The sequence below is a fragment of the Herpailurus yagouaroundi genome, unplaced genomic scaffold, assembly GCF_014898765.1.
Source record: "Herpailurus yagouaroundi ecotype Mexico unplaced genomic scaffold, PumYag 250, whole genome shotgun sequence".
Taxonomy (NCBI): domain Eukaryota; kingdom Metazoa; phylum Chordata; class Mammalia; order Carnivora; family Felidae; genus Herpailurus; species Herpailurus yagouaroundi.
In genome coordinates, this window is record NW_024412467.1 from 1,626,578 (window position 1) to 1,641,951 (window position 15,374).

General features: G+C 47.7%; 1 protein-coding gene across 4 annotated transcripts in view; it reads right to left on the reverse strand.

The window, feature by feature from the left end:
- CARMIL1 (capping protein regulator and myosin 1 linker 1) overlaps window positions 1-15,374 on the reverse strand; it is a 313,766-nt gene that overhangs the window by 30,883 nt on the left and 267,509 nt on the right. For all 4 annotated transcript variants that reach the window (XM_040460656.1, XM_040460654.1, XM_040460655.1 and 1 more), the window contains 2 exons: window positions 11,254-11,320; window positions 10,836-11,032 (listed from right to left, as the gene is read on the reverse strand). In XM_040460656.1, the coding sequence (XP_040316590.1) occupies window positions 10,836-11,032; window positions 11,254-11,320 (264 nt within the window). The remainder of the gene's footprint in view (window positions 1-10,835; window positions 11,033-11,253; window positions 11,321-15,374) is intronic.

Here is a 15,374-nt window from a genome sequence, read left to right on the forward strand (position 1 = left end):
AGAAAAAAAAATAACTACTTTCTACTAGCATAAATTTCTCCTCTAAGCCCTTTCCTTGCTTCCTGCTTTGACATGGAATTCACCGCTAGCACAGCAAGTTCTCTGGGGTCAGGGAGGAAGGACATCGATGGGTTTCAGTCATGGAGGTCCACGGGGCCCAACAAGCAGCCTGCTTTCCTGTAGGACGAGCGCTTTCAGGGCTGGGTGGACCACAGAGGTGATTCCCCAGACCGACCGGGTCACGTTAGACACGAAGACACTGCGAGCAGAGAGGTTATGGGAAGTCCGGGATCACCAGGAGACCTTCCAGGGGATGTGGTTTAAAATGCATCGGTTAAGATAGGAAGTGGCGATGTCGGCAGCTTGTACGAAGAGCGGCACAAAAACCAAACGCAAAAACGAATACGATTTGTCAAAACGGTTCGCGGTCAAACACACACGCCGTTTCAGCTCAATTTCTAGCAAAAGGAAAGGAAAGGGACATACAGACATCAGAAGTTCTCCGAATCCCATTTGACTTTGGTCTTTCTATCAAGGAGAATACATTTCAGACTAAAAAGTGTGGCACGGGGACGCCTGGGTGGCTCAGTCGGTTAAGCGTCCAACTCTTGACTTTGGCTCAGGTCATGGTCTTCACGGTCTGTGAGTTCGAGCCCCGCATTGGGCTCTGTGCTGACAGTGCTGAGCCTGCTTGGATTCTCTTTCTCCTCTCTCTCTCTGCCCCTCCCTGCCTCTGTTTCTCAAAATAAATAAACTTAAAAAATTTTTTTCATTTAAAAAATTAAATAAAAAAAATAAGTAAAAAGTGTCGTGTAGTTACTGGGAGAGGGGAGCAGAAGCCCCCTCCCCAGCCAGTCGGAACAGATTGCATCTGTACTCACAGAAAGGCTCTGCAAACAAAACAGGGCATCGGAATGGCTGCTGGCGGTATTTGAAAAATCAAGAAGGTAGATTTTGCGCCTCTGGGGGATGAATACAGGCTAAAAGGACCATTTGTGAGTGCTTAGAGGATAAGCCGGTGATTATGAGCACTAATGACGATTCAGACCACCCTCCGCCAGGATTATGAAGATGAACGTGCCAGGGAGACACCGTGGGTGGTGCACCTGGCTTCTGACAGGAGCTGTCAGACCTCTAGTAATGTCTCCACAGGCCGCACGGAGAGAGATGGGCAGGAAGGAAGGACAATTAGTGTATTATTAGTAACTCTGAACACACACACACACAGAGCGCTAATTAGCGAGCTGAACAGTCCTGGAATTTTACATGCATACATTAGGCAGTAAGAAACAGGCAGCAGTGAGAGCTAAGCGGTCAGATCAGGAAATAAGGGACCTAAAAGACATAAAATGAAGGAACTATAATAAAAACGTAAGGCAAAAATTAATGAGCTTAAGAGGACTAATAAAACTAAAAGATGATTCTCCAAAAAAAGACTAATAAAAGAGCGAGCCTCACAAAATTAGGAGAGAAGCATGAAACTATATCAGAAATGAAAAAAAAAAAAAAAACATGGGGCACAGAAACACGATACAGGAGAGATTAAAAAGTTATGAGAGGGGCGCCTGGGTGGCACAGTCGGTTAAGCGTCCGACTTCAGCCAGGTCACAATCTCACGGTCCATGAGTTCGAGCCCCGCGTCAGGCTCTGGGCTGATGGCTCGGAGCCTGGAGCCTGTTTCCGATTCTGTGTCTCCCTCTCTCTCTGCCCCTCCCCCGTTCATGCTCTGTCTCTCTCTGTCCCAAAAATAAATAAACGTTGAAAAAAAAAAAATTTTAAAAAAAAGTTATGAGAATTCTATACACGACTAAATGAACGATTAGACTAAGTGGGCAAAATCCTAGAAAAATATGAATGGCCAAAATGGTCTCAAGGAGAATTAGGTAATCTGATTAGATCTATAACGAAAGGCATCAAATCCCTACGAAAGGAATTCTGCACAGAAGTATCACCTGCGCACACACAACACATCGGGCCCAGATGGCTCCCCAGGAGAGGAACAGAAAATCTCTGCTGTGTACAAACTGTCCCAGAGAATAGGAAAGGAGAATTTCTGAACTAATTTTATGAAGATGGTATAATTCTGAAACCCAAAGCAGATGGATGGTCTAGACGAGAATAAGAAAACTATAGATCTCTCTTCTTTACGCACATAGATTAAAAAATCCCAATAAAATATGGTAAACAAAGCCCAGCAGTATATTAAAACAAAGCAAGAATAGGGGCGCCTGGGTGGCGCAGTCGGTTAAAGCGTCCGACTTCAGCCAGGTCACGATCTCGCGGTCCGTGAGTTCGAGCCCCGCGTCGGGCTCTGGGCTGATGGCTCAGAGCCTGGAGCCTGCTTCCGATTCTGTGTCTCCCTCTCTCTCTGCCCCTCCCCCGTTCATGCTCTGTCTCTCTCTGTCCCAAAAATAAATAAACGTTGAAAAACAACAACAACAAAAAAAAATTAAAAAAAAAAAAAAACAAAGAACCTGAAATGAATATAACACTGTATGTTAATTATACTAGAATTAAATAAAAAATAAATAAATAAAAATTAAATAAAAAAGCAAGAGTATCATGATTATTAAGAATGGTATACAACATTAGAAAGGTTGGTCAGTGCAATTCACCACCACAGCAAAACAAAAGAGAAAAATAAATGATCAATTTCCAGAACTACTGAAGAAAAAGCCAATCAAATTAAACTGCTATTCATTGAAAACAAATGTAGCAAACTAGGAAGGAAACTTTCTCAACTGATTAAATAACCACAGAAATGGCTACATGCGCCTACCCAGTTTGTATGCTCTCCTCTACTCAGTATCAAAACCCGACCAAGTGAAACACATTATCTTCCCAGATGTTCTTGCACCTGAGGCTCGAAATACGGCTCATCACATGCCTGAGAGTAAAACCAATACCAGTCACTGAGGTGGTTACAGCTATTAAAAAACTCACTCTCACCACGTTTACTCAACACAGTACTGAAAGTCCTGGCCACAGCAATCGGACAACAAAAAGAAATAAAAGGCATCCAAAGTGGTAAGGAAGAAATACAGCTTTCACTAGACATGATACTATACATAGAAAAATTGCTAAAGATTCCACCAAACAATTATTAGAACTGATAAATGAATTCAGTAAGGTTGCAGGATACCAAATCAATATACAGAAATCTACTGCATTTCCATACACTAATAATAATGTAGCAGAAAGAGAAATTTTAAAAAAACAATCCCAGGGCGCCTGGGTGGCTCAGTCAGCTAAGTGGCCAACTTCGGCTCAGGTCATGATCTCATAGTTTGTGAGTTCAAGCCCCAGGTCGGGCTCTGTGCTGACAGCTCAGAGCCCGGAGCCTGCTTTGGATTCTGTGTCTCCCTCTCTCTCTCTCCCCCTCCCCTGCTCATGCTCTGTCTCTCTCAAAAATAAATAAACATTTAAAAAATTGAAAAAAGAATCCCACTTACCAATGCATCAAAAAGAATAAAACGTCTAGTGATAAACTTCACCACGATGGTGAAACATCTTTACTCAAAAAACTATAGAACACTGAGGAAAAAAACTGAAAATGCAAACACAAATGGAAAGAAGGTCCATGCTCATGGATTGGAAAAACAAACATTGTAGGATGTCCATACTATTCAAAGCAATCTACAGATTTAATGCATTCCCTATGAAAATGCCAACAGCATTTTTCTAAAAACTAGAACAAATACTAAAATTTGTAAGGATTGCAAAAGACCCCAAATAGCCACAGCACTCCTGAAAAAGAACAAAACTGGAGGTATCACCACCCCAGATTTCAAGACATGCGACAAAGGTGTAATAATCAAAACAGTATGGTACTGGCACAAAAACGGACACACAGATCAACAGAACAGAACAGAGAGCCCAGAAACAAACCCACAATTATATGGTCAATTAATCCTCAACAAAGGAGGCAAGACTATGCAGTGAGAAAAAGACAGTCTCTTCAACAAATTGTGTTGGGACAACAGGACAGCAACATGCAGAAGAATGAAACGGGACCACTTTCTCACATCATAAACAAAAGTAAACTTGAAATGGATTAAGGACCTAAATGTGAGGCTTGAAATCATAAAAATTCTAGGAGAGAACAGACAATAATTTTATGACCATCGGCCAGAGCAACAATTTTCTAGATATGTCTTCTGAGGTAAAGGAAACAAAAGCAAAAATAAAACTCTTGGGACTACATCAAAATAAAAAAACTTCTGTACAGCAAAGGAAACAATCAACAAAATTTAAAGACAACCTACAGAATGGGAGAAAATATTTGCAAATGACATATCCCTTATAGGGTTAGTGACAAAGATATATAAAGAACATCTACAACTCAACACACACACACACACACACACACACACACACACACACACACCCCAAATAATCCAGAAGACACAAACAGACACTTCTCCAGAGAAGACATCCAGGGGGCCAACAGACACATGACTACATGCTCAACATCACTCATCATCAGGGGAACGCAAAACAAAACCACAATGGGGTATCGCCTCACACCTGTCAAATCAAACACAAGAAACGAGTGTTGGTGAGGATGTGAATAAAAAGGATCCCTCATGTGCTGCTGGTGGGAATGCAAACTGGTGCAGTCACTGTGGAGAACAGTATGGAGGTTCCTCAAAAAACTAAAAAAAGAATTCCCACATAATCCAGTAATTTCACTACTGGGTAGTTACCCAAAGAATACGGAAACCCTAATTCAGAAAGCTATCGCACCCTTGTGTTTACTGCAGTCTTATTCACAACAGCCAAATGGCGGAAGCAGCCCAAGTGTCCACCTATAAATGAGTATATAAAGAAGATATGGTATACATAAGGTATGGAACATTGCTCAGTCATCGAAAAGGATGTTATCTTGCCAAATCTTGCCAGAGACATGGATGGAGCTCGAGTGTATTATGCTAGTGAAGTCAGAGAAAGACAAATACCATATGACTTCACCCGTATGTGGAATACAACAAACAGGAAAAAAAAGAGACAAACCAAAAAACCAATTCTTAACTACGGAGAATACACTGATGGTTCCCAGAGGGAGGTAGGGGGGAGGAATGGGGGAAATAAATGAAGGGGACCGGACAAGACGACATTGAAATTCCTTCCAGCCTTGTGGTACCGTCATTCGAAGCACGTGGGAGATGACGGATTACTGGGATTTGGTCGGTTTTAATTAGAGTTGGCTAGCTTCGTCCCTGGGCTAAACAGTGTGGGGCCGCACCAGAAACGGGGCCGGCTAACGCTGACGTGTCAGGTGGAGCAAAGCCACTGCATGATGTACGGTAATAACTCAGAGGATGACCACCGGCAGGTCGGTTACTTGCCCTGGGCGTCCCACTCCCTTGAACAAGGAGTAGATCGTCCGTAGAATTCCTTCCAGTGGAGACGCGGCTAGTTAGCGGCCCGCGCAGCTAGAACCTGGCTTCTGAATCTCATTCTGCTGTGCAGATTTTTTTTAACACGTTTATTTTTGAGAGAGTGAGCGACAGAGCAGGGGAGGGGCAGAGAGAGAGGGAGAGAGAGGATCCAAAGCAGGCTCTGTGCTGAGAGCAGCGAGCCCGACGCGGGGCTCAGACCCACCCGCCGCGAGATCACGACTTGAGCCAAAGTCGGATGCTTAACCCCTGAGCCACCCAGGCGCCCCTCAACGGTTTTTCCTTTAGGGGATGCTTTTCCCCTGTGGGGGCGCCAGGCGAGGGCAGCAGAGGCGGTAGCTAACGGGCAGTGGATGGGTACGAAGCCCGGGCGAGCACGCTGGCCCCGGCCCGTTGGGCGTCATGGTCAGATTCTCAGGTTCCCGAGGGGCAGCGACCCGGCCAAGCTCTGGCCAACGGTATCACTGTCAGACCGGCCTATCAAACCTCCTGGCGTGAACCTGAGTGCCTCCTGTCATCCTCCGGCTGAGCGGACAGGACTCCAAGGACCAAAGACGAGGAAGAACCGTAAACGAAAGCAGCCTGGGTCCCCGAATGACCTCCGTGGGGTCCCCTGGCCAGACATGCGCGCGTCGGACTATGATGTGAGCAAGAGGCACATTCTAAAATACCAGGGACTTGTCCTAATATCCACCCCCACTACCCTTCCCTCTCCCACCGGTCGTGCCCTTCCACAGGTACGCGGGCACACCCTGGTGCTGGGAAAATGGCATCGCCACTCTTCGTTTACCCACGTGAAGCTCCCAGCCCCGAGGCAGACTCTCTAAAAGTCATTTCCACTAGGGGCGTAATTTTTGAATGTGAATTTTTATAAAATAGTTGGCTTGCTCCTTAATGAAATCAGTAAAAAAGTCACCAAAGTAGAGTGGCTAAGGGTGATACGCATCCATTTCTAGGGACAGTCTTCTCTTCTCCTCCACTACAGTGTCAGGGAAGGGGAACAGGAGACAAAGGGGAAAGCAAATATTAATATAGTAAAGACAGTTAATATTAATAAAATGGGAATACTAGTTCTGAGGAACAATATTTACATTTAATAAAGGACTGTATACTTTTATTCCATTTTTTCTCATGACAGCTCAATAATGTGGGCAGGGTTTTATTTTATTATTTTTTAATGTGCATTTATTTGAGTGTGAGCAGGGAAGGGGAGAGAGGGGGAGAGAGAGGGAGAGAAAGAGAGAGAGAATATGAATCCCAAGCAGACTCCACACTGCCAGCCCAGACCCCGATGTGGGGCTCGAACCCATGAGCCATGAGATTATGACCTGAGCCGAAATCAAGAGTTGGGCACTGAACTGACCGAGCCCCCCAGGCGCCCCAGTGCTGGTATTTTAGAAGCAAGCTTAGAAAGATCCCATGTCCAGACACACATTGCCAGGGAAAGGGAGAACCGGCCAGAGCTCCAGCTCACGCCTGTCTCTCACAACTACGCTCCGAGATTCAAGTCTACAGACGAAGCAGCCGCAATGTAATGTTGAAGTGTTCTTACATACACATTAATGAAATGCAAAAAAAGAAGAAACTGGTATATTTTATCTCGCCATTAAAATAAATTGGGGTGTTTTTTTTTTGGTTTGTCTTTACAGAGGTTCAGTAAAGACTTAAAATGTACAGGTAAAATGTCTATATCAATTATTCCTAAGATGTCTGGTAGTTTAGAAGCACTGTATGTAGTTTGACCAAAGATTGAATTTTTATTATTTTTTAAAAATAGTTGTCTACTCTTCATATCTATGTAGATATTTATTTGTGTATTTTTGGCACAGGAACCAAAGTTACGACACAGTAATCCAAGTTTGGCCCCACAGAAAGGGACACGTTGGCATTTAACTTAGCCTTGTGGGCTATCAGAGTGCATATGTGGCCTTTGTCCTGGTTCCCGACACAGAGTTTCTAAAATCCTTCCATCTCCTGAGTGACAGAGCTAATGGGGGCATCTTTTGATACTTAGAGCAAGCCCTTTCCAACCGTTTCTGAGTTTACGATAAAAAGCTTGGGGGCCCCTAGGCAGCTTCAGGATAAGGGCTGGTTGTCAGAAAAACCAGCCACATAATAGGACAGCTAGAACTTCCAGCCCGATCCCTGACCCCGGGGAGGGATAAGGGCCTGGTGACGGAGCTGGTCACCAACGACCAACGATTTCATCGTGCCCAAGCCTACTTAACGGAACCTCCACGAACACCCCCAAGTGATGAGGTTGGCAGAGCCCCCGGGACACACGGAGGTGTGTGTGGGGGTGACCTGCCCAGAGAGGGGCTTCTCTCACCTCAGCCTACACATCTCACCCATGTGGCTGTCCCTGAGCTGCGTCCTTTACGATCAACCGGTAGTAGTAAGTAAAGTGTCTTCTTGAATTCTTCTAGCAAATTATCATACCTGGGGAGCAGCGTGTGGGACCCTCTCTAGAATTTACAGTCAGCTGCTCAGAAGTACAGATGACACGCTGGGACTGGTATCTCAAGTGGGGGTGCCCCTGAGCCCCTAACCTGTGGGGTCCAGCTTAATTCCAGGTAGTGCCAGAGCTGAACTGTAGGACGCTCAGTTGGTGTCCAGAGTCGAAGAATTAGTTGGGGAAGGGGGTGCCGGGTGGGGGAACCCACACATTTGGCATCAGAAATGCTAAAAGTGAAAAGAAAAGGAAAGCCACACCTTGGCTGTGAGCATTCGGATACTCAGGAAGGCTCGTAGGGGCATCCGAGGTCAAGGGCAAGCGCTAGAAAGTTAGAACAGGCTTAGGACAGACGGAGTCTCCTCGGTCCCAGCAAAAGCAAACCAAGCAGCAACAGAAGTGACCGTCGCTACGGAACGCTAGTGAGGAAGACAAACCGTCAGCCCCTCATCCTCAGCTGAAAACGGGGATGTCGCGGCCTCGAGACACAGGAAGATACTTTGAAAACCGCAAGCGCTGTGGCATCCGAGGTTCGTCCAGTTTCGCCGCGAGCCCAAAGGGAAGCGAGCCGCGCCAGTTTCTCACCTGCCAGACCTCTGGGAAGAAGCCAGATGGCCTCGGAGCCACGGCCACAGCCCTCCGCTTCAGGACACAGCCCGGGTCCCGGCAGGGCTCCCAGGATGGGACAGCCCGAGCCCACGCGGCCAGGCCCCGCCGTGGCCGAAGCTAAACCCTCCGCGGCGTATGCCTGGTGCGTCCCTCCACGAGGACCCTATCTCAGCCGTCTTCCCTCCCCTTCTTGGTTTTTAAATACGTCCACAATATTCTCTTTCTGTGGGTCACTGACTTCATCAAGGAAACACTTCCGCCGCCGTTTTGCGTACAGGTTACGCTGCTAATGACTCTCTACGCGGAGAGAGCCACAGAGGGGCCGTTTATTCAGTAACCACCTCGAATCCAGAGTGGGGGAGGTCATCTTTTCCCCTATCTAAAAAGGCCTCATTTAAAAAAAGTTCGGGGCGCCTGGGTGGCTCAGTCGGTTAAGCGTCGGACTTCGGCTCAGGTCATGACCTCACGGTTCGTGGGTTCGAGCCCCGCGTCGGGCTCCGTGCCGACAGCTCAGAGCCCGTGGAGCCCGTTTCGGATTCTGTGTCTCCCCCTCTCTCTCTGCCCTCCCTCACTTACACTCTGTCTCTCTCTCAAAGATAAACAAACACTTACGAAATTAAAAAAAATAAAAATAAGATTTGTAAAAGTGTATTCTAAGAATCTGTAACAGTGGACTAAAAAGTTAAAATCAAGTAAATCAGGAAACAAAGCACTAAAGCTGTTTCCTTGTTTTTTTGGGAAACCAGGTCATGCTTTTCAGATTCCAATGAGAAATTAACCAACACAAGAAGCCTGAGCAGGGATGAATAAATGATTGACCGCGCACGTAATTATTGTGACCTTTACCCGTCCACACCTCCAGTCATCCATCCACACGGCATCCTCTAAGTACCGCTGACCCTCCACCCTATTTCTGAAACCACACTCACCACTGAGCATAAATCCAAGGGTAATAAACTACCTGCCTTCCTACATGAGGCTTAGAGACAAGGAGGAGAGAGTGCTTTGAAAACACTATGACAAGAGCTAGAAAGGCAGCTCTAACAGTTATGAACAGCAGGCACTGGAAGAGCCACGGCCTCCATGGCAGGTTGTTCAGGCAGGGCACTGTGCACATCCGGTCTGTGAGAATGGCCTCCCCTGGAGTCCTGCAAGCACAGCCTTACGGGAGCACAGACGTAGAGACCGAGAGGGCTTCCTGGCACACTGAGGCAAGAGGAGATCTGAAAGATGAGTGGTTGTCAGCCCAGGAGGTGTGTGGGGCGGGGCGGGGAAGTGACGAGGAAAAGGCTACAGCTCTGCAGGACTGAGGCACTGGGTGGGAAGCAGCAAAGGCAGGGATGATGAGGAGGAAGGCAGAGGAGGTCTGGGCTGGGACCGGGACCTGGGTCTCATGAGGATCATATCCTGACTCGTCACCTGTGATGCGCCATGGTGGACAGGGAAGTGAGTGGAAGGCGGGTTCACAGGGAGAGACGCGCCCAGTTTTGAACGGCCTGAGCCCGAGGTGCTCTGGGACGCTGACGTTGAGGAGGCAGGTGACTATCTGACTCTAGAGCAGACAGGGCAGCGTCAGCCACGGGCTGTAACCCCGGGTTCTGCCCACACGGCCCAGGCAGCAAGTAACACAGTCCAAGGCGTCACCGGAATGGGGGGGGGGGGGGTTGAAAAAGAAGCCCGTGGCGACACCAAGCCCACGGGAAGTGGTTTCGGGAAGGATGCACTTTTCTTTGTCAAGTAACCACTGAGACCCGGCGGAAGGGGATTAGGTCAGCGGAGACAGGGCGGCCGCAGAGGCGGGTGGGGACACGGCAGAGATTCCGGGGGACCGCAGGGGAAGGGAGATGGGGACAGAGACCCCGGGGCCAACCTTGGAAAGGAGAGGGGAGACGTGCGCCCGGGAGGGGCACGGGGTAAGCTACATGAAGGCTGCGTGGCACAAACCGTCCCACCCTGTCCCGCAGGGGACACGGAGTGTGGTCTCCACACTGCCCCGCGAACCCCGCTTCGCCACCCGGGCTGGGCAGGTGAGCGGGGAGGAGGCAGGCGCGGCCGGGGTTGGGGGGGGGGCAGAGGTGGGCACCCTCGAGTCAGTCACACACCAGTTCTTTGGCGCCTCCTTGCCCCCCGTCCGTATCAGACGTCGCAGGCTGCTGGACGGAGTCCACCGGGCTCCCGCACGGGACCGCGACTTTTCTAAGGATTTCTTCCAAGGGCAACTCCGCTCCGAGGCCCTGGGCGCTCGACCGCATGATCGTTTCCCCAACGGCCGAGCGCCCAGCGGAGACACGGGCTTGGAGGTCGTGCGGGGGGTCCGTCCCCCGCGCTCCCCCTGGGTCGGGAGGGGTGGGGGGTGGGGGGCCCGGTCCACCTACCGCCGCCTGGGTGGGCTGCTGCTTCTTATTCCGCTTCGGCCTTAACTTGGTGAAGTGTTCCAGTTTCTTCCCTTCTTCAGAAGGCAGCTCGGAGATGAGCCCCGAGCTCCGCTTCTCCTGCCGGGCGGACGGGAGGGGCGGGTCTTCGATGTGGATGGGCACCTCCTCCAGAGCTTTGTCGAGGTCAAACTCCATCTCTGAAACGAAGCAGGGCCCCGGGCCCAAGCTGAGTGCCTCCGGATGGGCTGCGGAATTCCTACAGGTCACGTCAGGCCCCTCACCCAATCGCACACGCATGCGTTCACAAACCACGCGACTGCCCTTCTGAGCGCTGCCTCCCCGAGCATCCCTGGGAAACGGCCCCGAAGCGGCCCGAGGTCCCCGCTGAGGGTGTTTTACCGACACAGAAATAACTCACCGAAGGCCCTGGAAACAGGCCGCAGCATCCGGCTATGGATACTCTTCCGTTTGGATTTGGGCGTCATCTAGCAACGAAATAAAGGAAGCCCTTAGGCGTCCACACAAAACTCGCCTTCCAAACTTCAGTTAATGGTTCAGGAGGGACGGGGCCGAAGGAGCATCTGGGATCAAATGTTTAAACTCAGTATCTGTTTCGCCTCTTTCCAGGATGGCTGGTCACATGTGACGGCCTCCCTGCGGAGACCGAGCCCCCACGTTTCCAAAGGGTGACGATGTTCTCGACTCGTACGGCCCCTTCTGCCTCCTCCCCCTTCCTCGCCCCAGCTTTCATCGCTTACACTGTATTTACATGGCGGAAAGGAACAGTGAATGATACAGAATGTAATTCCCAGCTGCACCTGACGATACTAAAATGGATATAAAGGGGCACCTGGGTGGCTCAGTCGGTTAAGCGTCCGACTTCGGCTCAGGTCGTGATCTCACGGTCCGTGAGTTTGAGCCCCGCATCGGGCTCTGTGCTGACAGCTCAGAGCCTGGAGCCTATTTCAGATTCTATGTCTTCCTCTCTCTCTGACCCTCCCCCGTTCATGCTGTGTCTCCCTGTCTCAAAAATAAATAAACGTTAAAAAAAAAAATTAAAAAAAAAATTAAATGGATACACAAAATACGATTAAAGGATGGTAAAACATCAGCCGCTACAAGCGGACACTGCAATTGTTCACTGCTTGTGACCACGGTCGCAACTCCCAGGCGACACCGGACTCTTTGTCACCTCGGTATTTCAAGTAACTGTCCCATCTCCCACTTCTGCCACCAAGATTCTGACCCTTAGATTATGGGCAAAGACTAACTAGGAAACGGTTGCCATAGTTTCCAAGTCTGTATCTGCTGTCGCTTCTCGTTGAGTCTTTCAAATATGGAACCAACACCCGAACCACCAGAACTTAAGCCTTGGTGCCAACTGCTGATTACATAAAGCCAAACCCCAGGAAGGTGCTAGCTTCTCCCTCAACAGGACCACAGTGAAAGTAGGAGGAGGCCTCTGTCATCCCCTCTCAAATCTGAAGGAAGAAACTGACTCACAGAGATGACAAAGGCCACCATTCAAAGTGTCATTAGGAACGGCACCAGGAACAGATCCTCACGAGGCTGGCCCAGCATCCCTTGTAACCACACCCTTCGCCATCGCTATACCGATGAATGGATGTTAGGGACGTTTTAATCGGTTTGATCCTGGACACCAGTCTTTGTGTGAAGTAAGAGATAACAGAACTTACTTTGTAGTCTTTTTAATAGGCCGTCATCTAAGGCTCTCCCCAAAAACAGCCACAAGGGTGAGAAACTCTCTTTGGTTCAAAGAATGAACTGGCTCATACTGACCTTTGAAACAAACAACTTCAGAGTTCTAACAATTTTGTGCCGGCTTTAATAACAATATCCTTCTGCCAGTATTTATTATTGGGAGAAAAGAGAGAGAAGAGATGAGCAATTATATTCAAAGCCAGACGGGTCACCCTGAAATACACCGGGAAAACTGCTGATTTGGTTCTTTCGAGGTTAAAGGCAGACAATCTCAGGAATATCTACCTGTAAAGCAAGCGTCAATCCGAGGCAGCTGGAAAGGGAGCCAGCTTCCAGGTTGCTCTCCCCCGAAACTGACCTTGACCTCGCAGTTGACTGAAGCAGAGAGTGGCCTGGCCTGACTGGTCTATTCATAAGGGAAACCTCTAAGAATAAATAATCCTCAGGAGAACCCAACTACCAAAATATCTGCTATGTTTCACGAAAAATGTCTTTAGTACTCCCTCCATTTTGCACACAACCGTGACAGGTAAAGGGATCGAGCAGCAGCTTGGGACTAATTTCCAGCCAATTCATTTGGACAGCCACAAATAAAATGCTTGGAACGACGATGTCGTCCAACGTTTTTTTCCTGCGACTCTTGACTTTACGGAAAAAGTGTTCACGGGCAAAAAGAATCTGGCTCAAGTCTCCCTCTTTAACCTTTAGAACAGATACCAAATGTGTGTAACACATACGAACGACCATGATGACATTTCAAGTATATTACAATTCTGAATAGCTGGAAAGGAATGACCAGAGAGCTATATGTAAAAGAATACAGATGATCTATAACATTTATACATAATATAAAAGACAGGTAGAGAGAGACCCATTTACACACTGACGCCTACCTGTAAATCGGTCACTCAGCTCAAACTAACTACACAGACACTGAGGGGTTTGTATGGCAACCATCCGGGTTCTCCATAGCTGCCATCCACCAAATGGGACCTACTTTTCTCTTCTTGGTTTGACTTTCTAATGCCTCAAAGCTTTCCTTCATCTCACATGCTCTTTACAGCTGCCTTTCAAACGCAACTCTTTCACTCTATCTGACACATCTGTGAAGTCTGCCACGTTCACGCGGGGACGAGGGGCTTTTGCGACAACAGTCAGGGCTCGAAATCAGGCGAGTTTCGACCGCCGGTGTTGAGAAAGCAACCCAATTTTAGATACTGAGCCACTGCTGACGGATGAACGGTTTCATGATTTCTTTCTCGTGGTTTACGTGTAACGACGAAGAGGGAAAGAAGAAACGGTGAATTTCATGTCTCTCTTATTTTTCGTTCTTCTTTAGAATTCTTTCTTCCTTAACAGTTTTATAGAAAGAGAAAACTCTTTAGTAGCTCAGTCCTATGATCCCACTACATACACATCGTGAGCAAGAGGGAACAGAAGAATGAGCTATGATTATGCACCTAAGGATACATTTAAGAACAAATATTCTATGTTTTTCCAGAAAGCTGGTCTATATGCTCTCTTAGTCTTCCCCTTCTCACACCTGCTGGTTAGAGGAGTTGTACCCTAGAAAAGAGATCCAGCTTTACCTTGTCTTTAGAACTGTTAATGCCCCCGTATCCAAATGACAAGGGTTAATTTTCTCAGACTGTTTGGCCTTCGTTTCCTGCCCTGGACATTTGTCGATGCGTAAAAATTTGCTGGGAGGAGAAATCACGAAGTGCCTCTCAGATGAAAGGGGGGGGTGTCAGCAACAGAAGCAAGGGAGGCATACGGACCAAATGGACTCTTCATAAAGCAACTCGTGGCCAGCACTGTCTACTATTTAAACCTAGATGAAATTACTTTATCTTTAAAGATGCATTTTGCGAGTCGTAAGTACTTTTCACTATTCACGTACTCAGGAGACATGAGGCACAGGGTGTTGAAGTCTTTAAAACGTAACTTTAGAAGGAGAGCCCTAAACACAAGACTCCTTCCACATCCTGACATCCCAAACCATCACTAAACGCCCACCTTGGCAGACAGTGTGAACGAAACCACGGCCACTATTCCTATTCTACAGGAATCTAAAGGGACCACAGTGTTACTGCTCCGAAATCTTACTCCTTTGATCCAGTTCCTATGATGGAATTCAAACTCCTCTCATGTAGCCCAAGGGGTATCTCCATTTTACCACCAGTTAAGGACTAAGGTTGGAGCCTGACAAACACCACCACAGTTTTTCCTGCTAAACTCACTCTTAACCTATACTTCCTAGACACGCTCATTTTTTCTAAAATGAGAGTTCCATCGCTTCTCTCACCACAAAAATAGGATGGAGAAGTTTCCTTGTTCGTTTTACCGAGTTTGTGCAAAGGATAAACGACAACATTCTCATGTCAAGCTTGAGAATGCCTAATTTCTTTTCCCCGAGGTTAAAACAAACAAGGAACAAAATAAAACCCGGTTGGTTAGGGGCACCTGGGTGGCTCAGTCGGTTGAGCATCCAACTTTGGCTCAGGTCATGATCTCACAGTTCGTGAGTTCTATAGAGCCCTGTGTTTGGCTCTGTGCTGACAGCTCAGAGCCTGGAGCCTGCTTTGGATTCTGTCTCCCTCACTCTCTCTACCCCTCTCTGCTCACGCTCTGTCTCTCTCTCTCTCTCGCAAAAATAAACATTAAGAAAATTACATTAAAAAAAAAACAGTCGATTAAAAAAAAGTTGGGAAACAGATTAGGAAAATTCTTCTAATCCAAGAAGGAAATCATGATGCCAAATTTCTACAACCCTGGGAAACAAGAATCAGGAAAAAAAAAAAAAAAAAAAAAAAAAAA